This window comes from Electrona antarctica, assembly GCF_951216825.1.
Source record: "Electrona antarctica genome assembly, chromosome: 7".
NCBI classification, from domain to species: domain Eukaryota; kingdom Metazoa; phylum Chordata; class Actinopteri; order Myctophiformes; family Myctophidae; genus Electrona; species Electrona antarctica.
The window spans coordinates 58497863-58522471 of record NC_136812.1 but is presented as its reverse complement, the minus strand read 5'-3'; the positions used below and the strand labels follow the sequence as shown (position 1 = coordinate 58522471).

The following is a 24609-nucleotide window of genomic DNA, read 5'->3' as shown; positions in this document are numbered from 1 at the left end:
TTGAGGTTGAGCTAGTTCACGTCGACAGCCGTAAAGCAGCAAAGCAAGTGAACTGAAGGAGCTTTGTGTGTGCCATTCCATGATTAAATTAATTTAGGACTAATTACGGCAAGGCGTACGGCAACTTTAAAAAACAATAAAAGAAAGGAAATGTCTGCTCCTTTGAAGTTCAGCGCCAACATCTCGTGGCTGTTCACGGAGCTGCCCGCGCTGGCGGAGCGGGTGCGCGCGGCCGGGGCGCGCGGCTTCCCGGCCGTGGAGTGCGCGTGGCCCTACGAGGCGGACGTGCACGAGCTGCGGCGCGCGCGAGACGAGAGCGGCGTGGACGTGGTGCTCATCAACACGCCCCCTGGTAAATTTAAACGCCAAGCACACACACGCAGTCACACACACGCACGCACGCACACACACACACACACACACACACACACACACACACACACACACACACACACACACTTCTTCTAGCCTACTCTACTAACATTTCAGACTAGGGGCAAATATTGCACTTCTACTATACACTCATTTGAAAACAGTAGTTACTTTATAGTTTGTAGATTTTAATTATTAGCTATAGTAGGGCATAAGCAGTGGACGTGGTTTTCTGGCACCACTGCAAAATCTGCCATTCATTTTTTTCCCAGAGATTTACAAAAATCACACGTGAAGTGAGGGGCGCTCTTATCATCATCTTTTACATCATCATGATGCTTATTTGCTCAGATACTATGACATAAAATTCTCCATTCATTGTCAATTGGAATTTAATGTTTGTGTGACAACTATGCCGATTTGCTCAGACACGTAAAATTGTCCATTCATTCATTTAATTGTGAATGACAATGGACAAAAATACAGATTTGCTCAGACACATATGACATAAATTCTTCATTCATTGTCAATTGGAATTTAATGTTTGTGTAAGATGAAAATCTATACACTAGCTGAATATAGGATGGGTTAGCGTCCTATATTCTAAGCCTATAGAATCAAGCCATCCAGGATCCTGGTGAGTCATGATGACCATAAAATAATAATAATAATAAGTACAAAAATAAACAAATAAATATTTAATTATATGATACATGTGAGCTTGTAGATCGGCTATTTTCAGCAAGTGTAAAAACAGTCATTAGTCATTACGATGGCATCAAGGCCTGCCAAGTTCACTGCATCAACTGTAGATTTAGTTGACTAAAATGTTATGATATTTAGTCGACTAAAACTAGACTAACACTAAAACATTCTGGGTGACTAAAATGTGACTAAAACTAAATTAAAACTATTCAAGAGATTATGACTAAAACTAAAATTTGCTGCCAAAAACAACACTCCCTGACACCCCCTGCAGCACAACTTATTTTGATGTGCCCCCCCCCCAAGTCTCGTCTCGTAGTCTCAGCCAGAGCCAGTCCCCCTTTATGAAACCAGCTCCTCGCCACTCGCCCTACACACTTGCCCTCGATATGCGCGTTCACGCGAGGCTGCGCCATATTAAGTGTCGTCCGAAACCAAGCAGTCTTGAGTGGAAGTGGCTTATATAGCCCTCAAGAGCGAGTCTGTGCCGATCTAGACTCGATTGCCTTGTGCAGCCCTGCTCTCTGTCCGCATGGAAACCGCGACCTACACCACCACAAATAAATGATACATAAACTGCTCCTAAACAATCTTCATCTGATGCAGAATAGACAACGCTCCAACTGATGTTCACAAGGGCTCTTTATTTACCCCACCGTGAAAAACTATAAATGAAACCACACAAACAAAACAACTTTTAACACAATTATTTATAAACACCATATGACATGTCCTTTTTGACAGTCACGCTGTATTTCCTTTTAAATGTCCATATTAATGAAATCCACATGTCACACAAACATACACGATGCAATGCAATATAACTGTACAAACAAAACTAGAAAAAGTGCCCTTCTGGGCACAGGTCTCCACCAGGAGGATAGGACTGTGTGTGATGTTTGGCAAAATGTTTAGGAGTAATATAAACATGTTTGTTTGTTTTTTGCAACAATTTTCTTCATTTTGTTGAGGAAATGCAGAGCCAGATCACTCATAGCATCTCTGAGGATAGAATTCTGGATGAGCAGGGCATTTTGAACAAAACAGGCCACTCCTGAAAACTTTGGAAGGCAATGTTAGCCAATCAGTGTAGAATCTGAGAAATCCAACAGACTCGTCTTGATCACATGACTACAGAGATCATGTGTACCGATTTGCGTGAGATTTGGATGAAATCTGTGCGACTAACCTAAGCAATGTGTTTAGCAGAAATCGGCCTCATGGTGGCGCTATAACCGGCAGATGTGGAGGGATGCAGGGAAAATGTTTTTCCATGGCCTCTAGGGAGTGCGCATACATAAGTTGTATACAGATTGATGCAGTTATAGCTAAAAACAGGAATTGGCCTGTTATAGCGCCACCATGAGGCTGATTTGGAAAATAATGAGTGGCATGTGGCAAAGAAGAAAAACAACAAAGTGTGTAACCTGCCGTTTTTTTCTTCTTTCTAATTATTTGTTTGGTCCAAAATATTGTTTGTGTTGTCATGAGTTGTCACGACTCGAGTTGGCTTTGTCCGCGGCGTAACCGTCTTTAAATAAATACTTTAAGAAATGTCTATGAGGAAAATGCATTGGGTTTCATTTCCTGGTCCAGGGTAGGAGGCGGGACTGTGACGTCGCAGTCCCGCCCCCTTTCATGACGACGACAATTCGCCATGCATTTTCCCCATTAGACATTTCAAAAAGTATTTATTTAAAGATCTGTAAGCCTTGAACAAAGCCAACTCGGATCGTGACAAATCAATCGACAACAAACACAATATTTTGGGCCGAACAAATAATTACAAAGAAGAAAAACAACAACAACAAAAAGTGTTATACCCTGCCCTTTTTTTCTTCTTTCTAATAATTGTGTTTGTTGTCATGATTTGTCACGATCCCAGTTGGCTTTGTCTAAATAAACCAACAATATTTGTATTACATGGAAAAGGAATGTATGTGTAAACACGCACGCACGCACGCACGCACGCACGCACGCACGCACACACACACACACACACACACACACACACACACACACACACACACACACACACACACATTTCTACATTGCAGTATTGATACTTTTTCTTAGTAGAATATTTGAATGAAGAAGGTGTTTATATTTGTCACATACTCATACAGGTACTAGCCAGTGTTGCCATGTGCTCTTCTTATTATATTATTATAAGCAACCTTACAATTTACAATTGCTACAACCTTGCTTTTCTCTGGAAGTCGCTTATAAATATTGAACAGTGGGTTGCATTTCTTTGGGCTTGTTTCTACACAGTGTTATTCCAGCTTCCTAATGTTGTTTAACCCATTTTTGGCGGGAACCCCTTTTGGTGTTTTAAACATTATGTTATAATTTAGCTATTGAAAAATAGCAGATCTACAAGCTCATAGCGCGCCACCGAGTGGCGCGCTACGAGCTTGTAGGTCTGCTATTTTTGAAAAATCGTGAAAATATTTATTTCAGAAAACTGCAGGATTTAGAAGATTTTTTTAATTTTTTGAGGTCAGGCCTAAATGGGTTAAACCGGTGATTCTCAAACAGTTCTCAAACCAAGGACCGCCGATGGCAGATCTACAAGCTCACACTGCGTCACTGAGAACAGTTGTTCCACCCACTGTGTTGTTGCAGGAGATGTGCAGGCAGGTGAACTGGGCCTGGGAGCAGTTCCAGGCAGGGAGAGCGACTTCAGAAAGGGAGTACACCTGGCACTGCAGTATGCTAGAGCCCTGGACTGTAAGAGGTAAGACTATAGAAACTAGAGATGTCCCGATACTGTATCGGTATCGGGAAAAGTATCGGATCGGCCCTTATTTGTCATATTGGGTCATATCGGTATCTGCAAATATGCCAGTCTAACCACCGATCCGAAACAGGGGTAAGGGGTTGACACTATGGTAGGTAAATAAAATGTTGGGACACGTGGAGTTTGCTTTGGAGTTTCCCAAACTTCAAGTGCACATTTGAGTGAGGAGTCTGCTATAAACACAACACAAGATATATAACTAGATAGCTATAAACACAACATGAGATCCGACACTGGTATCGGTATTCAGTATCGGTATCGGCTAACACAGAAATGGAGGTATTTTTCCCTCCATAAATCAGTGCTATTGAACACCCTTTACGTCTGTGTGTTGTTTCGAAAATATTGAACCAATGGGAAAGTAGTAAAAAACGCATTGGACAAAACCTCTTAACTCCATTGGACCCTCAAACTGATCTGCTAAAACAGCTAACTCCACCAACTCTCTCCTTCTCATGCAAGTAATTGACAATATCTAATGTCACAACACCAACTTTGATGAGGCAGTATTGCATCGTTTAAAAAATATAAGGTTTTATTAATTTCCTTAAAAATGTATATTTTTAATTTCCTTAAAAATGTATATTTTTAATTTCCTTAAAAATATATATTTTTCATTTCCTTAAAAATTTATATTTTTCATTTCCTTAAAATTTATATTTTTCATTTCCTGAAAAATGAACATTTTGGAGTTATGAGGTTTCCTCCGGACAGCAGAGCTATGCTAGGGCCCTGGACTGTAAGAGCTAAGACTATAGAAACTGTATGCTAGGGCCCTGGACTGTAAGAGCTAAGACTATATAAACCGTATGCTAGCCTGCTAGGGCCCTGGACTGTAAGAGCTAAGACTATAGAAACCGTATGCTAGGGCCCTGGACTGTAAGAGCTAAGACTAGAAACCGCCCAATACTCAAGTAAAGCACAAATACCTCCAAATTATTTAAGTAAATGTACACCACTTGACACCACTGCAGTATGCCATAGCTAAGAGGTAAACCTATAACATGTAACAAAACAACAGGATGTGTACATCTGGCACTTTGGCCCTTCACAATTATCATCATCATTATTTGTGTGACAAACAATGAATCGTCAAGTAAAATATGACGATGGTGACAAACCTGGCAGTATGCTAGGGCTCTGACAGACAGTAAGCCTATAAACAAGTTTTGTACTCCCATGATGCAACATTTGCACCTTGGACTTGGTTTAGCATTGCTGTATTGATTAGACTGTGCTGGAACCTTTCATGACCACAAACACACGCGCACGCACACACACACACACACACACACACACACACACACACACACACACACACACACACACACACGCTGAGAATAAAAGAGGGGCAGCGCTGACATAAAGGTGCACTTTATAGCCACAATATAGCTGATCTACAAGCTCACACAACGTGTTGAGCTTCTATTCCATGGGTCCGTGTATTTTTGTTATATGTATTATAATCCCCATAGGGGATCTCAGATCGCCTCATATAACAACTGTGTTTGAAAAATACCAAACAAATCACCCTGGACCTCGGCGCTCTATATGTAGTGAATAGTAATGCTAGGTTTTGTGTTGCGTGTTTTAGGCATAGACATTAAAAGGTAGTGTCACGGCTCTGGGGTGCGTGTCAAAGTTGAAGGCACAATTTTCCCGAGATTCCTTGCGAAGCTTGTCAAGCTTCCGCGTGCGTAACATAAGTCCCGGAAAAGACGTGCTGTGATTGGCCAGTAGTCACTTGAGTGACAGCGAGAGACATGGAGGAGTCGCATGAGTGACTTCAGCGACGCAGCGTGCCTTCAGCAAATGCATTCCGAACTTCCGCTTGACTTCCTGCCTTCAATGGAGACACGTCCATAGACATATAAAGGCTCTGGAGCGTATGTGCTCAAGGGAGGGCAAAATATTCCCCAGATTCCTTGCGAAGCCCCGCGGAAGCATGAGCGTGCGTCACAGAGTTCGGGTCTGATAAGTCCCGGAAAAGATGCGCTGTGATTGGCCCGTAGTCACTTGAGTGGCAGCGTGACGTAGTGTTCCGTCCACTCTTCCGGCGCCAGTGTAAATTCTTCTGCCCTCCCGTCAACACACATGGCTCCAACGAACTGCAGCAGTCAATGAGGCATCACTTTTTTTAATATCTATGGACACGTCGCTCCAATGAACTGCAGCGGCCAATGAGGCATCAATTCTTTAAATATCTATGGACACGTCGCTCCAATGAACTGCAGCGGCCAATGAGGCATCTATTTTGATTTTATATCTATGCTTTTAGGATTCACCTGATGGCAGGAAGAGTTCCTATTGGCTCAGACAGAAGCACTGTGGCCTCCGAGATGGAAGCTGTGTTCGTGAACAACCTCCGCTACGCTGCAGACCTCCTCGCTGAGGTAAACATACTGCACCTCCTCCTCCCTAATTCATTTCTGTGTCAACTCATAGCTTTGAACCACTATTTTAAACTTTAGCTGTTGAAGAATAGCAGATCTACAAGCTCATAGCTTGTACGAGCTTGTAGATCTGCTATTTTTTTGCAAAATCTTGAAAATGTGCCGCAAATCTTTGAATATATATATTATTTTACAGCGAACGTTTTTAACTCATATATTTGCTCCTGGGGGGTCGATCCCTGGTACAAAACATTTTCAGATGGGGGGTCGGCGGCCATTTACATATAATTTTGGGGCTCCTTGACATGAAATCGTTTGAGCAACTGACACTGAAACATACATAGATTCTTCAGAAAAACGTCAGGATTTAGAAGACATTTTGTAGAATCTGGTCTCAGGTGTAAATGGGCTAAGTAAGGTAAACATACTGTAGTGTAGACCTCCTCTCTAAGGTAGGTGATTGGGTTATACTACACCGACACAGTAGAAATTAGCCAGACAATTACAAAAGTTTTTTTTTTGTTCCTTTATTTACCTGATTATTTAGCTGAGCACAAGTGCTCATTTTCAGCAACGCCCTGCACATAGAAACACACAGACAGACACACACATTAAAACCTGGGAGCTGCAGACCAGCACAACCACAGTCTGATACTGTTGGCCACTAAGCGGTTCAGTACCTTGCTCAAGGGCACTTCAGCGGTGTTGGGTGAGTGATGACCAATCACTTCCCGACCCAGATGTTTCCTGCAACCGGCAACCTTTCTGCAACAAGGGCGCTCCTTTAACCCATTTTGGGCGGGAACCCCTTTAGGTGTTTTAAACATTATGTTATAATTTAGCTATTGAAAAATAGCAGATCTACAAGCTCGCTGGAGCTTGTAGGTCTGCTATTTTTGAAAAATCGTGAAAATATTTTTTTTTTATTTTGAGGTCAGTCCTAAATGGGTTAACCCTTAGGCCACCGCTGCCCCAAAGTATTCTGTGCCATTGGTCTTGGTCTCTTTTATGAATCAATATTGGTTGAACCAGGGCTGCCATTGTGCTGTGTCCAACAGGATGGCGTTCTAGGTTTGATTGAGCCAATCAACACTAGGATCACAGATCCCAGGTATTTCCTTGACTCTCCGCACCAGGGTAAGTCTTCTTACGTTTTAGCCGCGCATTTTGAACATGAATTTGTTCACAAGTTAAACATTCTAAACTTAAAGTATGAACTTTAACCAAATGTAAGTTATTTAAAATTGTGACCGAATGCAGCGAAGAGTGTGATACAGAATGATTACAGAATGTAATGGGCAGGTTTGGTCATTTCCAGTGCTGGAAAAAAAGTACTCAATTGTTTTACTTAAGTAAAAGTATCAATACTACAATTAGTAACACCTTATAATGAGCATAGGTGACAACCAATTCTGTGAAAATAAGGTTGGAAATGGGTGACGTGCTCTTTTAAACATTCACCCTTATTTGATGTGGAAAGAAAGAAAGAAAGAAAGAAAGAAAGAAAGACAGACTATTCCTCTATATTATTTAAAAAAGCTGGATTCTGTTGTTTCATATTGGAGTAACAAATCTGTAAGCATATCTAAAAATCATTCATGTAAGTCCAAGGCTTCGGTCTACCACAATTTAAATTGTATTACTGGGCAGCCCATTTGAATGCACTATCCTATTGGCACGCCTGTCTGCCAGCAGGCCATGAAATCGGACTAGCTTGGCTTCAGATCGAGGGAACTTCAGTGGGGACTACCTTTCTTCCTGCTCTGCTTAATAACCCATCTAAACGTAAATTACCATCCTACATAGCCAACCCGATTATACTTATTAAACTCTTTTAAAATCTGGAAACAAATTCACTCATGTCTTAATTTGTATTTTCTACCTGGAAGGACACAAATATTCTCACTACTAAGGATTTGTATGCTGATGGTAACCTGATAATAAAGTAATTTCAACTACTGCAAAAGATTCATATTTTATAACCTTCCAACAGCTTCCTTGAAATGAAAAAGCATTGAGAATCACTCATCTAGAGTAGACTGCACTAGGGCATTCACTTCTAGTCATTTTTACTAGTTGACTAGTTGCCTAGTTTAGTAGTCGACTAGTTGTTTAACTACCTATTATGTAAACAATGAAATAAATTTAAAAAATAAACTTTTTTTTTGGGAAATAAATATTTGTACATTGAAAAACTGTGTACATGGTGACTATAACTATAATCTACCTGCTCTTGAGGCCTACAAAATCGGGGAAAAATAAAAAATAATCAACTAGTCAACTAGTACCAACAAGGTCGACTAGTGGATTTACTAGTCGACTAGTAAACTAGTCGACTAGTTGCTTAATGCCCTAGACTGCACTCATCCATGTATGTATCTTATCAGTAAAGGATTGTCTGACTTTTGTGTTTCACTAGCGGCTGCGATACTGGAGAAGGTTGGCAAGGATAATATCAAGCTGCAAATGGTGCGTTTTTATTTATTTATGATTATTATATTATCCACTTCTAGACTAGACCATATCAGTTTAAGATACAGTATGTTCCACCCATTAGTTTGTTTACCCTCAATAAAGTTTTTGTGTGCAAACCTTGAAGTTCAGTAGAACATGGGGTTCTCAACCCGTGGGTCGCGACCCCTCGGGGGGTCGCCAAATTATTTTAGGGGGTCCCCAAATTATTTTCCAAAAAAAAAATTAAAAAAAAAATTAAAATTTTATTTTCACGATTTTTCTAAAATAGCAGACCTACAAGCTCGTAGCGCGCCACTCGGTGGCGCGCTACGAGCTTGTAGATCTGCTATTTTTCAATAGCTAAATTATAACATAATGCTTAAAACACCAAAAGGGGTTCCCGCCCAAAATGGTTTAAGGTTATTGTAGCAGTCAATTTATATTGGGGGTCGGGAGGGGGTCCCGAGACATTGCCAAAGCATTTCCGGGGGTCCCCGGCCAAAAACGTTGAGAACCCCTGCAGTAGAACAACATTGATACATACTGTAACTTGAATTCACAGTTGTGAATGGTTAATTGAGCACTTTTATGGTGGATAGAATGTCATATTTACTGCTTGCTGTCCAATCCAATCGAAGTTACTGTAGTTGAGATTGAGAAAGCATTGAGAAGCAGGATTGGAGAGGGGAAAAAAACAGGCTGGTCATCATCGTTCTGTTGATGCTGGGGGGGGGGGGGGGGGGGGGGGGCTGCTCAATAGGCCTATCTCACAGCCCCTTTTTCTGAGCTAATGGTGTTGACGTGACGTCACTCCATAGACATTACACGTTCAGAAGCCATAAACAACGCTTTTTCTGATGGACCAGAGCTACATCCCTACCTGCTTTCTCTGCACCATTTAAGGCCGTTTCCAAATGTTAAAATGTAAAAGACCAATATTATTATGAAGAAAACAAGATGGTAAGACCGCTAAAACAAATAGAATAAAGTTTACCTTCATAAAAAGCCTTGTTTATGGCTTCTGAATGTAGGTCTTTTAACATGTAATGTCTATGGAGTGACGTCACGTCAACACCACTAGGTCTGGAAAGGGGGCGTGGAAAGGGGGCGTGGAAAGGGGGCGGGGAATGGCTGTGAGATAGGCCTATTGGAGCATCACTAGACATTTGACCCTCTAATTTGCTTCTAGTGTAAACAGAATGAGAAATATCTCTGGCATGTCTCTCTCTTGCTTGAAGACCGGCCACCACATCTTTGTGTGACTGGGAACCGTTCTCTTTTCTTCTTTACATCTAACAGAGGTTAAAGGTTACATTTTGCAGTATTGAGGTGGTATTAAGTGGTTAAATGTCTCAAAATACACAGTAACATGAATCCTCCATTTAAAAGATTATGTGTAATTGTCCCATCTACGGCAAATCTCTTCACAGAAAATAACAGATCTAATAGTTCACAATGTGCTTGTTAGACTCTCCAGAAAAACGCGGACAAAAAAACCTTGATAATGCGATGAAATAATATGCTGGGTTTTATGTGGTGAAATTGTAGGAAGTTGTGAAATATGCGGAAAGTTGCAAAATATGCAGAACATTTCATCGCATCTGTGATAATTTTTTTTACGGTTTTATGCAGTGCAATATGTGGTGGGCACTGTACCCCTGCATAATCTGCGCCATCTGGCGGATTATGTGGTAAATTATGCGATCGCAGAAACACATTTTTCTGGAGGGTCTAGCTTGTAATGTGGATATTCTGGCTCCCCCCAGTATATCCATGCCGGGGTTCGACCAGGGAGACAAATAGGGCTCCCATTATTGTCTCCACCAGGCCAAAGGCATGGGGAGAGAGTATGTTTTGCACTCCGTCCGTCCGTGTGTCTGTGTGTCCGTCCGTCCGTCTGTGAACAGCTAATCTCCGGCACCGTTAACCCGGTCGATGCCAAATTTTGCACACACACTCCCGAACCTCTGCCCCAAAATTTCCAGAACGGCCTGTTATAGCGCCACCAGGAGGCCGCTTTGTGCAAACCAAGTTTTTGGAAAGTACACCTACAGATTTTGTCCAAACATCACGCAAATTGGTACACAGTCTCTCTAGAGCCATTCAACGTAACGGGTCTTTCAGATTTCTCAGACTCCATCCTGATTGGCTAAGATTGGCTTCCAAAGTTCGCAGGAGTGCTCAGTTTCAAACAAAATGCTGCAAATCATGAACACATCGTTTGATTTCCGTGAAATTGTGCACGCACATTCCCACTAGGCCGAGGAAGAAATGCCACATGAACATTTTCAACTCAGCCTCATGGTGGCGCTATAACTGGCCGAAAAGTGTTCCCTAGAGGCCAAGGAAAAACCTTTGCCTGGAATTTTTCACATCTGCTCTTTATAGCGCCACCAGGAGGCCGACATATGTAAAACACATTTTCTAATATTACTCCTTCAGATTGTATCCAAATTTCACGCAAATCGGTACACATGCTCTCCATAGTGATGTGATCAAGACTGGTTTGTTTGATTTCTCATAATCCACCCTCATTGGCTACGATTGGCTTCTAAACTTTTCAGGAGTAGCCCGTTTTGTACAAATCGCCACAACTACTCACCGCAGCGTCCGATTGTGGTGAAACTGTGCATGCATATTCCCACTAGGCTTTGGAAGAAATGCCACTTGACAGTTTTCAAATCAGCCTCATGGTGGCGCTACAACAGGCCAAGCATCACACACACACACTCCTATCCTCCTGGTGGAGACCTGTGCCCAGAAGGGCACTTTTTCTAGTTAACAACTGCTTTTTTTGTGTTTCTGTCAGGATGTGTACCACTGGCAGATAATGGATGGAAACCTGACACAAAACATACACAAGTATTTCCATTTGATATGTGAGTATTTAGATACTGTGCTGATGTTTCCTTTGATATGTGAGTATTTAGATGCAGTGCTGATGCTTCTTTGGTCCTAATAATAATCAGTGGTGTAATGTAACTGTATAAAGTACATTTACTTAATTTACATTTACATAATAATAATACATTCATAATTTACATTTGGAGGATATCTTTTACAATAATTAATAAAACATGTTCTAGACATTCTAATGGTCACAATGGTCTAATGGTTACTTACTTTTTTCAGAGTTAAAGGTCAAAGGTTAAAGAAGATTTTGAAAGGATTTCTGCCTCTGTGGGGGGTATTTATATGCAAATATCATGACCAACGGCATTGTAAGACTAAACAATGAACATCAATGATGATGTTTAGGTGAAAAAATAACAGGAAAAAAAAGTGTTTTATAAAATATAAATGTTTTCCAAAAACATCCCTGGGCCTGCAGGGTACTCCACTACATTAATTTGAAACCTTACATAAATTAACCGCTTCAGCCCTATATACATTTCGGCCTTTTGAAGATATTGCGACACATTGTGAGTTTGTAGATCTGCTATTTTCAAGCGATTTTTATACATTTGAAAAACTTGACATGGGACATTCTGCATAATGTGTACTTTCTATCTGTGGTACTTTAAGTACATTTTGATGCCAATACGCTTTGCACTTCTCCTCGAGCACATTTTGAATTGCGGACTTTCACTTGTAACGGAGTAGTTCTATATTGCAGTATTAGTACTTTTACTTTTAAAAAATGTCTTCTAAATCATAAAACATTTCTGAAAAACCCCATGTTTCTATGTCAGTGGTTCTCAATATTTCATGTCAAGGACCCCAAAAAAACGTCCCAGAAGCAAAGATTTCAGCTAAAAACGTTTGCTCTGAAATAATATATATGCAAGGATTTGCGCCACATTTTCACGATTAAAAAAAAAAAGCAGACCTACAAGCTCTCGCTATGAGCTTGCAGATCTGCTATTTTTCAATAGCTAAAGTATAACATAATGATTAAAACACCAAAAAGAGTTCCCGCCCAGAATGGGTTAACAGCTTAAACTCATCCAGTGCCACCGGGTGAACACCAGTTTTGGCCCTCGTTGCCACCGAAGCCCATTATAAATAAAAGAAAGAAAATGAAATTCTATTGTGCATGTAATGTGCATGTCATCACCTGACATGCAGATTAGAGCAATTTTCAAAATATGGATAAAAAAAAAAATATATATATTTAAAAAATAATAATAATCGTCCAAAGGCGCCAATGGCACTCGCGGCCACCAGGGGCAGGCGTCCAAAGGCGTCCTGTGGCACTGAGACAGTTAAGCAAAAACTTTGACTACTTTTCCCCCCACCACTGGCTTTTCTTCTTTTTTGTTCTTCTTCCAGCTCATGTCCAGGTCGCTCAGGTTCCTGGACGCAACGAGCCAGACAGCGCCGGAGAAGTGAACTACAACTATGTGTTCAGCACCCTGCAGCAGTGTGGCTACCAGGGCTACGTTGGCTGTGAATACAAGCCTCTAGGTCAGTGAACTACAACTATGTGTTCAGCACCCTGCAGCAGTGTGGCTACCAGGGCTACGTTGGCTGTGAATACAAGCCTCTAGGTCAGTGAACTACAACTATGTGTTCAGCACCCTGCAGCAGTGTGGCTACCAGGGCTACGTTGGCTGTGAATACAAGCCTCTAGGTCAGTGAACTACAACTATGTGTTCAGCACCCTGCAGCAGTGTGGCTACCAGGGCTACGTTGGCTGTGAATACAAGCCTCTAGGTCAGTGAACTACAACTATGTGTTCAGCACCCTGCAGCAGTGTGGCTACCAGGGCTACGTTGGCTGTGAATACAAGCCTCTAGGTCAGTGAACTACAACTATGTGTTCAGCACCCTGCAGCAGTGTGGCTACCAGGGCTACGTTGGCTGTGAATACAAGCCTCTAGGTCAGTGAACTACAACTATGTGTTCAGCACCCTGCAGCAGTGTGGCTACCAGGGCTACGTTGGCTGTGAATACAAGCCTCTAGGTCAGTGAACTACAACTATGTGTTCAGCACCCTGCAGCAGTGTGGCTACCAGGGCTACGTTGGCTGTGAATACAAGCCTCTAGGTCAGTGAACTACAACTATGTGTTCAGCACCCTGCAGCAGTGTGGCTACCAGGGCTACGTTGGCTGTGAATACAAGCCTCTAGGTCAGTGAACTACAACTATGTGTTCAGCACCCTGCAGCAGTGTGGCTACCAGGGCTACGTTGGCTGTGAATACAAGCCTCTAGGTCAGTGAACTACAACTATGTGTTCAGCACCCTGCAGCAGTGTGGCTACCAGGGCTACGTTGGCTGTGAATACAAGCCTCTAGGTCAGTGGTTCCCAAACCTTGTCATGTAGTGGCAGCGGTGGCCGAACGGATAGCAGAGCGGTCTTGATACCGGAAGGTCGCCAGTTCGAATCAGCGGTCCGACACGTTAAAATTACCACCGCTGAAGTGCCCTTGAACAAGGCATTGAACCACTACGATGAAATGTTCTATGAGCAGGGCCTGGCTGGAAACAAGTTCTTGAGCTTAGACCAGATACCCTGGGTAAATATAGTAATCATTTCATTTCATTTCAAGGACCCCCACATTGACCTACCGGTCAGGTTTTGTCTGTTGGACCGCCCAAAATAATCCTTTATGAACTGGGGACCCCCACACACACGTCAAGCACTTGGAATTGTTGAGGCATTGCATTTTAGCTTGACTAGGTTTCGACAGAAGTTTTGTGAATATAGCCGATCTACAAGCTCACAGTACCTTGATTTATGAGGCGACGTGAGCTTGTAGATCGGATATTTTCATAATAGTTTGCCTCTTTCATAAGCATGCAGATACCCTACAGTATATGCGCTTATACTGTGTGTTTTGTTTACTGTTGTGAGAAAACAATGTTGCAAATCATCTGGGGACCCCCACAAAAACATTTATAATCTGGTTACCCCCAGAAAAAAACATTTATCACCTGGTGACCCCCACAAAATACTTTTGGGGACCCTCCTGGGGTCTAAACTACAGTCGCGCCAATACTGAAACATCATCATTTTACATAATGGTGCTAATTGTTCAGTTGTGAGATTTGCATTTTAGTCATGTATTTGCTTAGATCCCTGCATAGATGACAGAACGATATAAAGATGTTGTTTTCGAAACATCCTGGATTGACCAGTATACTATCATTTCCACTCCAGCGTCCACAGATGAAGGCCTCGGCTGGTTGAAAGATCATTGGACGCGCACCGTGTGATGTCACAGAAGGTCGTCCATCTGGCCCCGCCGTTCGGCAATTAAAGGAACATTTCACACGATGCACGTGGGGTTGTCACAAGCTTGACGATTAATTAATTGTCATTCAAATAATTGCGATGAACAATTTAGTTGTGTTATTGACATTGAACATTAGAACATGACAAATCACATGCCTGTTTGGCTACTAGTCTTCATAAACAAAAATTGCACAAGGTAGACATGAAGGGATATGTCAGTATTTAGATATTTCATATATACATTTTATCCCTTTTCTGTCATTTAATTTATATATTTTTGGGGGGACAAAAATATTTTTTTGAAAATAGGAATTGAAAAAACACGGCTCCCTCACACATTAGAAGTCCCCAGAACCAAGGGCAGGTGTTTTCAATTAATACTATCATGGTTCAAATGGCGTTTGAAGTTACAACTTCATGTTGCACATTTTCAGCATGAAAAAACAATTCTGAAATTATTGCAATTATGTGTTGATCATGTAATAATGATGTCCTTAAGTGCCTGCTCTCTGCTGATCTTACTGCCTGCCTTTCCCAAACGCATCGTCGCTAGAGGGCGCTAGTGTAGCTTAGCTGGAGGGAGGTTAGTATAGACAGGGGATGTCAAACCCAGACCCAGAAGAGGTGTCTCCCCAGGAACCCAGACTTACACAAATACATGAATGAATGAATGACTTAAATCCTATTTAAATAATTGTGAAAATAAGTCACAATGGTCAGTGTTTTTTTTCCCAAGAAGAAATGAATAAAAATAATGCCAATGTGTATCCATCTGATTCTTTTTTTGTTGGTCGGTTGTGTATTTGTTTATTTACTGCCGTGGTTCCCAAACCGTTTAGCTGAGAGAAATGTGATGTTTCCCTATAGGCTGGGACCAGATACATATACGTAGTAGTCAAACTCAGCTGCCCTTCTGCACACCAGTACCCGTTGCAGAGACCATTGGATTTTTTCATGTCATATGAAAGCAGGGAATCATAGCTTCAAATTGACATATTGGTTGTTCAGTTTGACCCACCAGTTTTTTGTCTTGCAGAAAACAGCGAGTTGAGAAAACAGGCTTGAAAGGTTTACTTCTGTGGTCTCTAACATTACACCTAGCTACATGTTTGGGCATTTAGTTCATATTTACATTCAGCATTTCAGCTCTGACACTTATTTCAGACATGCTCTAGTTAGTATGTGAAGAGTCTGCCTGTGCTATTAACTCATTTTGAAAAAAGTTTTTCTCTGGTGAAAAGCTGTGGCAGTCTCTCAAATCTGGCCACATTTTTATAGCGCTTTTCCAAGTGCTCAAAGCGCTTTACAATGGTTCATAACTTCATTCATTCATACATTGGGAGGTGAAGCGACGACCGACTCATTGGAGGCAATGTAGGGTTCAGTGTCTTGCCCAAGGACACTTCAACCAGCCTCATTGACTCCCCTTCAAACAAAGAATCCACTTAAAAACCCTGCCTTAAAAAGGGCCGATTCATACTCGGTTCGGCTCTGTAGAGCCTACAATGTGACGTCATTTGAGGTTCGGGGGGGCGGGTACCGTCCTAAAGTCGGCTCTTCGGTGCTACTGAAAATTTCTGACGAGCCGAAATCATTTCGGCACTACAGCGCCGAAACAGCGGTAAAATAGGTGTATGAATCGGCCCTAACAAGGCACTCAATAATCTGCCCCACTACCTATACACGCTGGGCACAATATGCGCTGTAGTGTAGTGCATTGCTGGAATTTGGCGGAGTAGCGGGATTTTGCGGGATTTTGGCGGAAGTACCGCTCAAGGAAATTACCGCTTTACAAATCTGTTCACATTCTCTGTGTATGAAACAAGTGTTGTGATTGGTCGAAAATTATTACTGATGGATGTTCCGGCCCGACATTTCCGGCTATGCAGGCCTTATATTGTGACCAGGCTTTTCTCTTGGCAGATGAGTAAGCCTGGGACCGAGGCTACTACCTATATGTTTCACCCCTCCCGTTCCCTCAGGTCCAGTGAAGGCAAAAACCTCCTGTGATCACATTAATTGGGATACTAGGAGAGGGAATATGGACTAGTCTTACCGGGTGCCGCACGCCAGTCTCTCAGGAGAGTCTCTGAGAGTGTGAGCAGGACAGAGCCTTTTAACCTGCCTGGGTGTGGACGGGCAGCAGGTGGCTCATTAAGACAGACGAGGAGACGGGCTGGGATGTACCTTCCTTCCAGGACCCGCCCTCGTTGCCGTTGGCAACGCTTCACTCTGCCTGTCTCTCTCCCCGAGGTGGCTATTCCGTGGCGCGCGGTCCCGTACCGAGACGCCACAGTATGTAAAGAAAAGAAAAGAAAGAAAGAATTACAATACAGCCAGTGATGCTTGTTTTTTTGTTTGTTGTTTTTTTGTTTTGGGAATATTCTTTAATTTGTGCTATATTGCACTTATTTTAATTCTTTGACTTTTTTGTATAATTTCATCATGTCGGTAAGAATGGTGGTCCCTTATTGGCTGTTGATGGTGACATAACTATGGTACGCTTCAAGGTTGGTATAAGGTCAATAACGGGTCTAAAGGATTTAAAACAGCAGACATTAGTTCAGTAGCAGTACTGCTTGCACACAAGTGCAAGGCGCAAGTTGGCACCTTGACAGAGTGCATTTCTAGTTGTTACTGTTGAGTTTGTTTACCATTTTCAGTTACTGCTAGAGTTAATTAAATAATTTAAAATGTTCTTTGTTTGTGTGTACAGAGACACCAGCGTATTCACACAGGGGAAAGACCTTTCCACTGTCAACATTGCGACAAGAGTTTTGTTGAGTTATGTACTCTGCAAACTCACCAGCGTGTCCACACTGGAGAAAAACCTTACCCCTGTCAACAATGTGACAAGAGTTTCAGTGACTCGAGTTACCTAAAGAAACACAAGCGTGTTCACACGGGAGAAAAACCTTACCTCTGTAAACAATGTCACAAGAGTTTCAGTCAGTCAAGTTCTCTACAGAGACACCAGCGTATTCACGCAGGAGAAAAACCTTTCCACTATCAACAGTGTGACAAGAGTTTTATTGAGTTATATAAACTGCAGACTCACCAGCGTGTCCACACTGGAGAAAAACCTTACCTCTGTAAACAATGTGACAAGAGTTTCAGTGACTTAAGTTACCTAAAGAAACACCAGCGTGTTCACACGGGAGAAAAACCTTACCTCTTTCTGTGATTTAAAGGACCAATTCATGACTTTTCAACCTTTTTTTTTACCAGCTGCTTGGAAAGAGGCTGGTCAGTAAACACACTGGAAACGTAGACGACCTTGTCCGTTATTGGCTCCCGCTAGTCATGCTTGGCTGCCCCTAAGCCAATGGGATAACCGCGTAGTAGCGACCTAGTCATGATTGGCTGCCTGTATTAGCGACCGCAGCCAGCGCGGAGCATCTGACAAGCTAATGTTATAGCTAACTGGACAGCAGGAAAGCCATGACAAAACACAGTGATTGAACCAACAACAGGACATCAGAAGGTTGTGACAGAGAAACATACGTTCACAAGATCACACCCCTGTGAAGTGAGGGGCGCTGATATATTAAAGTCTAACCCATGTTGTTATGATTGATGTAAAACAAACGGTGTCAAAACAAACATTAAATTCTCTAATATTGTTAATGGCATTTCATGTTTGTGTTAGGGACAAGATGACGTACATTTTCCCTTTATTGTCAATGGCATAAAAACAAACATTAAACCTGTATATATGAGGATGGGCTAGCACCCCTCAAAAAGGGGGACTGTTGCGAAGGTTTTCACTTAGAGATCCATATATGGGGATAACCTATAGCCTCATATATGGAAACAACAGCGATATCCAGCGCTGACATCAGATTAATGTGGAAAGTCCAAAGATGGATATACACAGTGGAGACATCATCGTGACACTAGACTTGCAGAGCATAAAAGGCGGCTCCCATGGCTTCTAAACCTCAGATACCAAACAACGCACGCGGTATCTCCAACATGTCAACACATACGAACCGAGGTATCTGGCTTTACAACCCATATACCTTGGATAATGGCTAAGCAACCGTAGAGCATTGAAGTAGAGGTTTCTACATCCCGGTTAAGTTCGTATCGAACACCACTGTCGTGGGTCCTAACTAAATAACCAGCAATGGTTTGAGCTATTTTACAGGGACAGATCAATGCACTCATGCTCAGCGGACAGCGCTTGGTTATCATCCAATATGACGCCATATAGGTCGACATCATGCTATAACTTCATGTTGTGATAATCACAGAGCAGCAGCAGCCTACTATACTATGCCAGTCAATTGTCTTCCTTCCGTGTGCATTGTGTGCAACAGACCACCCACCACCGCCGCAGATATAAAAAGAGCTGGTAATAATATGACTATGTCATCATTTCAAAATATAAAGAAATGCCACAAAATATAACAAAAAATGTTCGGTCAAACCACATGACTCCCATTGGAATTGCCTTTGATATGTGTATGAGGCCATACACTTACACACATATTAAACACATTCTGTTCTGTGTCTTGTCTGTGTTTAATGGCCGCCATATTGCATTTCCAATGGGAGTCACATGGTTTGATCAAGCATTTGTGTTTGATGGGCAGAACACAGCCACCAAACAAAAATGTTTGGTCAAGCCATGTGACTTCCATTGGAAAAGCATTGAGGCAATTTACAATTTAGGCATTTAGCAGACGCTCAAAGCGACTTACATTAAGCAAGAACAAAAAACATCATACAATACAAAAGTAGTTAGCTTAGAACGTAAATGTGGAATATCTATATAATGAAACTATGCATACTATATAGTGTTATGTTTACATAAAATGCTATAAGTCTACATAAACTGCTATCTAAGTCGGCGGCCATCAAACACAGACAGAACACAGAACATGAGTTTGATATGTGTGCATGAGGCCTCAGCAGTTGTTTCCATTTGTTACACTCCCTTTCCCCCCCACTTTGGGTGAGGAAAACTCCTAGTGGCAGGCAGACCACCTGCACAGCTGTGTGTAAGCCGGTGTGTGTCACGGTCCATAAAGGGCCATATGGAAGGCCTTAAAGGGATAGTTCAGATTTGTTTGAACTTAAGCTGTATGAAATACTTAATATAGTGGTTGAAACTGTATTAATTGATTGGCCACATGGAACAATTTTTTGGGCATAGTGATAATATGGACACAAAAAACATAGTTCTGTGTGATAGAGGGGTAAAAAATGAACGAAAGTTGCACTAATATTTTAGAAAAAGGTCAACAATACACATGTTAGTTTTGTGGATTAATTAACTTTTACTGCGTGGCCCCAGTGCCCCCCACAAAATGACCGGAACTACTTAATATTTCACCAAAACCAGGGCAGAACTCCCACCACAGGACTCGGCCAATCAATTAGTACAGTTGCAACCACTATATTAATGGCAAGTATTTCATACAGCTTAAGGTAAACAAATCTGAACTATCCCTTTAAGAGTCCAAATTGTTCACCACTGTGTTTGGTTTGATGGACACTCTTCATCAATGGGGTAGGATACAGATGACTTGAAGAAAGGAGAAGAAGCAAGCACCCTGTTTAAGTAAGTAATCAGGTGCACGCGGTTCTGGTAGATACAGTCCATTGAAAAGAATACCAGCAGTCACGTTGTATCCAATAGGATTCTTTAAATGTTTCAGTTTATTTTGAAACTGAAAAATGAACAAGAATCCGTTTGGCTTTCAGGATGGAGTGCTGGTATTCTTTACTATGGTAGGACACAGATGGTAATGAGGGGGCGCCTGCAGAGGATGTCTTGACACAGGTGTCTTTAAACTCCAGCGGTTGCACTCCTCAACTTGTCTTTCCAAAGCCGTTAGCGTCTGTGGCCATGATAACCTCACTCCATACTCCTCCTTATATTTCTTGTGGCGGAGGCTGTACAAAATTGCACCTTTAAGAATGTGCTTCATTGAGATTAAACATATATATTTTTTAAATCTATAACGTACATATACCTGTAGCAGTATTTAAGGTCTGGGCAGATGACACGGTCAGCAGAAGCATGAAGTCCTCACCAACCTCTGCCTCTAGGTCACTTTGGAGCACCGACGGGACAGACGGAGAGTGTCCCATTTCTCTTAAGGTCTCAATAGCCCTGCTTCCCACGTCTCGGTGCCTCAGAGCATCAGCCGCTTGTATGTTGTGGTTGTGGACGTTGTTGAGACATATCACAGTCAGATACTGCTGCAAATAAGTAGTCCTTACTCCTGAAAACAACAGCAAAAAAAACCTGTTAGCCTTAAAAGGAGCATTCAGTGAATTGGGTGATTTGGAAAACCCTCAGATCCGCGCAGGTAACAAGATGTGCACATGCACGCACTAAAGTGGGGGGGAACGCGCCAACAGCACGCACACCAAGGCCCGCCCCCCGCTCGATCAGGATTGGCCCAGGAAGGCCCCCTCTCTATCCTGATTGAATGAAGGCTGGGCCACCTAGCCTTTTTTTACCCCAGGGGTTAACTGGGGACAGGGAGGAACTCCTTATATGGTCAACACACTATAGCAGGGAGGATTATCACAACAAAACGAAAAAAAATAAGTGATATTTGACGTAAGTGAAATCACTGAATATACCTTTAAATTTGAGGAAGTTACATTCAAATGATAATACTGACTTTGAAATGAATGAACCCACCATGTCAGGTGGTTGCATTGCATTGTTGTTTGGATAATGTTGTTGTGGCGTTGTCATGGCTTCCCACAATTCAATATTTTCTTGGACGTGCCAGCGGTCCTCCCCAGTCATCGCAGATGCCTACGTCAGTGTAGAGAGGATTGTTGCTTTAGCCAGGGTAGGGCGTATGGACACACATACTCATGTCCTTTGTAGGCAAGTTTTCGTTTATTCAGTAATGTCAGGAAGTCTTGGCAGCATTAATGGTGTAAGATGGCACATTGTCTGCATTGCCCTGGATTGCCTTTTGTCTGGACTAACACTATCCCAAACCTCACAGGAATTAAGCCACGGTTGATTTTGAACCCGCAGCACGGATTAGTTATAACTTGTAACCCGCCACACATGTCAAGAGCCATGGGTGATTTTTAACCCGTAGCACGGGTGAGTCTTAACCGGCCACGCAGGTATGACTAACGCGATGTCTGACTTATGAGCAGTCCCCCCTCCTCCACAGCTTGCTAGTAGCTTTGGCCTCTCTAGTCAGGGAATATTATTATCAGAATAATGTCAAATCTGGGAATACATTTCTTATACCAAGAATTTTCTTCACCAATGTGTTTGTAAAGGTGTCTACTAACATATCCCACATTGGTTTCTATTCAACCACCCTAGGGGCATTTTTGACAGCTGCTGAAAGTTGGGGTACCAACCATCAACAACCAATATAAGGCAAAATGTTCTAAATTTCATTATGTCAAACGAGGGGATTTTCATGATTCTGAAACCATCGTCTTCTGAATCCATTCCAAGCATTAGTTTTGCACAAAAACACTCCTTGGGCTGAAAACGGCCATAGCCGTCATCACAAATGTGATGAGGTATTTATGGCAGAATTTAGCCCAAGGAGTGTTATCATATCAGATGATATGATATCACATGAGCAGAGCCACACTGCCATACTAAATGCAATAGCTTTGCAATAAATGGTTAATGGTCATTCTGAGCTGAAGTGTTTCAATTACACCATGCACTGTAGACCACTGGTTCTCAATGTCTGGTCCGGGAACAAACCAGGGGTTCCAAATGGACCCTTACAGGTCTGTAACTCTGAGAGTGTAACACATGGAACCAAATGGACCCTTACAGGTCTGTAACTCTGAGAGTGTAACAAATGGAACCAAATGGACCCTTACAGGTCTGTAACTCTGAGTGTAACAAATGGAACCAAATGGACCCTTACAGGTCTGTAACTCTGAGTGTAACAAATGGAAACAAATGGACCCTTACAGGTCTGTAACTCTGAGAGTGTAACAAATGGACCCTTACAGGTCTGTAACTCTGAGAGTGTAACAAATGGAAACAAATGGACCCTTACAAGTCTGTAACAGTATGTTTTAACAGCGGGTGAGCATCGGCCGACACATCGCCCAATCGCCCGTCTTCACCCGAAAAGATTTATAATTTTTATCTTTTTGGGCGACATTGCTCCGCCCACTTTTCGACCATCGCCCGTTCGCCTGCTATCGCCGGTAGTCGCCGGGTCCCATATAGACAAATAATGCACTTCCGGAAAATTTGTCTGGCTGTCGCCCGCTGTTAAAACGTACTGTAACTCTGACAGCTTACAAATGGAACCACATGGACCCTTACAGGTCTTTAACTCTGACAGTGTACAAATGGAACCCAATGGGGTCCATTATAGAGGGTATGCGCATGCATAAAGTCAATGGCAAATCGAGTGGCAAAGTGAGTTTAACATCGTTTAGTTTACATTGTTTAATACAATCGGATAAGACTTTTCTGTTTGAATGAATGGGCTGCCAGAAAGTCATTTTTTGCCACTCAGTAGTCGTTCCCGCATTATTTCCGGGTATGATGTTGATGTCACGTGCATACCCTCTATTATGTTATGATGGTACCCATCACTGTACACTCTATGAGAACGCAGGCTTGTCCTCTCTGTCCGAGAGGCGGGACAAGCACTGGTATATGTTCATTTTCAAAGCCATTTCAGGAATGGTCCCCTCTTACATTTGCTCTATGTTGGATCAGAATCCAAGTCCTTATCAGACCCGCTCGAGTGACTTCCTGACCCTCAAGGTTCCATTTGCTAACTCAGAGCTAGAGGTAAAGCAGCTTTCTCTGTCAGTGCTCCATCTGATTGGAACAAACTCCAGAAGTCCCTAAAAATCAGATCACTGCCTTCCCATAGGTCAATTCAGGGAAATGAGCACTTTACTGTTCAACAATGTAACTGTTTTAATTAATACTCATCTGTCTATTATAGTTATTTTAGTTTTGAATACTTTCTGTTCTCCAATTCATAATTTATATTGTTGTTTTATTGTATATTGTTGATTGTGTGTTTTGTATTTCGGCTACATTGAAAATGAGGGCCTGCCCCTCAATTGTACTCCGAGCTTAAATAAAGGTTATGATGATGATGATGATGTATACACATAAATGAACACTGAGGATTTTACAGTGTAGTTTAGTTTGAGGCCTCAGAGAAGACAAATAATGGTCTTTGAAATAAAATAATCACACCCGTGTGAAGTGAGGGGCGCTCTTATCATCATACATCACATTCCGTGCTCAACCAATCAAATCATCACAAAATGTCATTCCGGCCAATCACTTTTGGCGTCTTCACTTTTCTGTCTTCACTTTTGTCCTCATAATGTTTGTGTTTACACAAACACGAACAGCTGGGCATAGGAGGGACTAGCGCCCCTCAAATACGTTGAGAACGACTGCTAAAAGACAATCCTAGATGAGCTGAGGAGGGTTCCCCGTGCCGGATACCGGTGTTGTTTTTGGCAGCAAATTTTGATTTCAGTTTTGGTCATAGTCTCTTCAATAGTTTTTATTTAGTTTCAGTCACATTTTAGTCACCTGGAATGTTTTAGTGTTAGTCTAGTTTTCGTCGACTAAATATCATAAGATTTGAACAGTTCTACAGTTGATTTAGTCGACTAAAATTAATTTTGGCAGGCCTTGATGCCGTTGTAATGGCTGATTTTACACTTGCTGAAAATAGCCGATCTACAAGCTCACA

General features: G+C 42.1%; 1 protein-coding gene across 1 annotated transcript; it reads left to right on the top strand.

The window, feature by feature from the left end:
- hyi (hydroxypyruvate isomerase) lies at positions 1-15668 on the top strand. Its single transcript, XM_079505842.1, has 8 exons — positions 1-352; positions 3706-3817; positions 6159-6273; positions 7332-7410; positions 8693-8742; positions 11537-11606; positions 13000-13134; positions 14831-15668. The coding sequence occupies exons 1-8, from the start codon at positions 151-153 to the stop codon at positions 14884-14886; spliced, it is 819 nt and encodes a 272-aa protein (XP_079361968.1). The 5' UTR covers positions 1-150; the 3' UTR covers positions 14887-15668.
- Positions 15669-24609: the final 8941 nt, after the last annotated feature.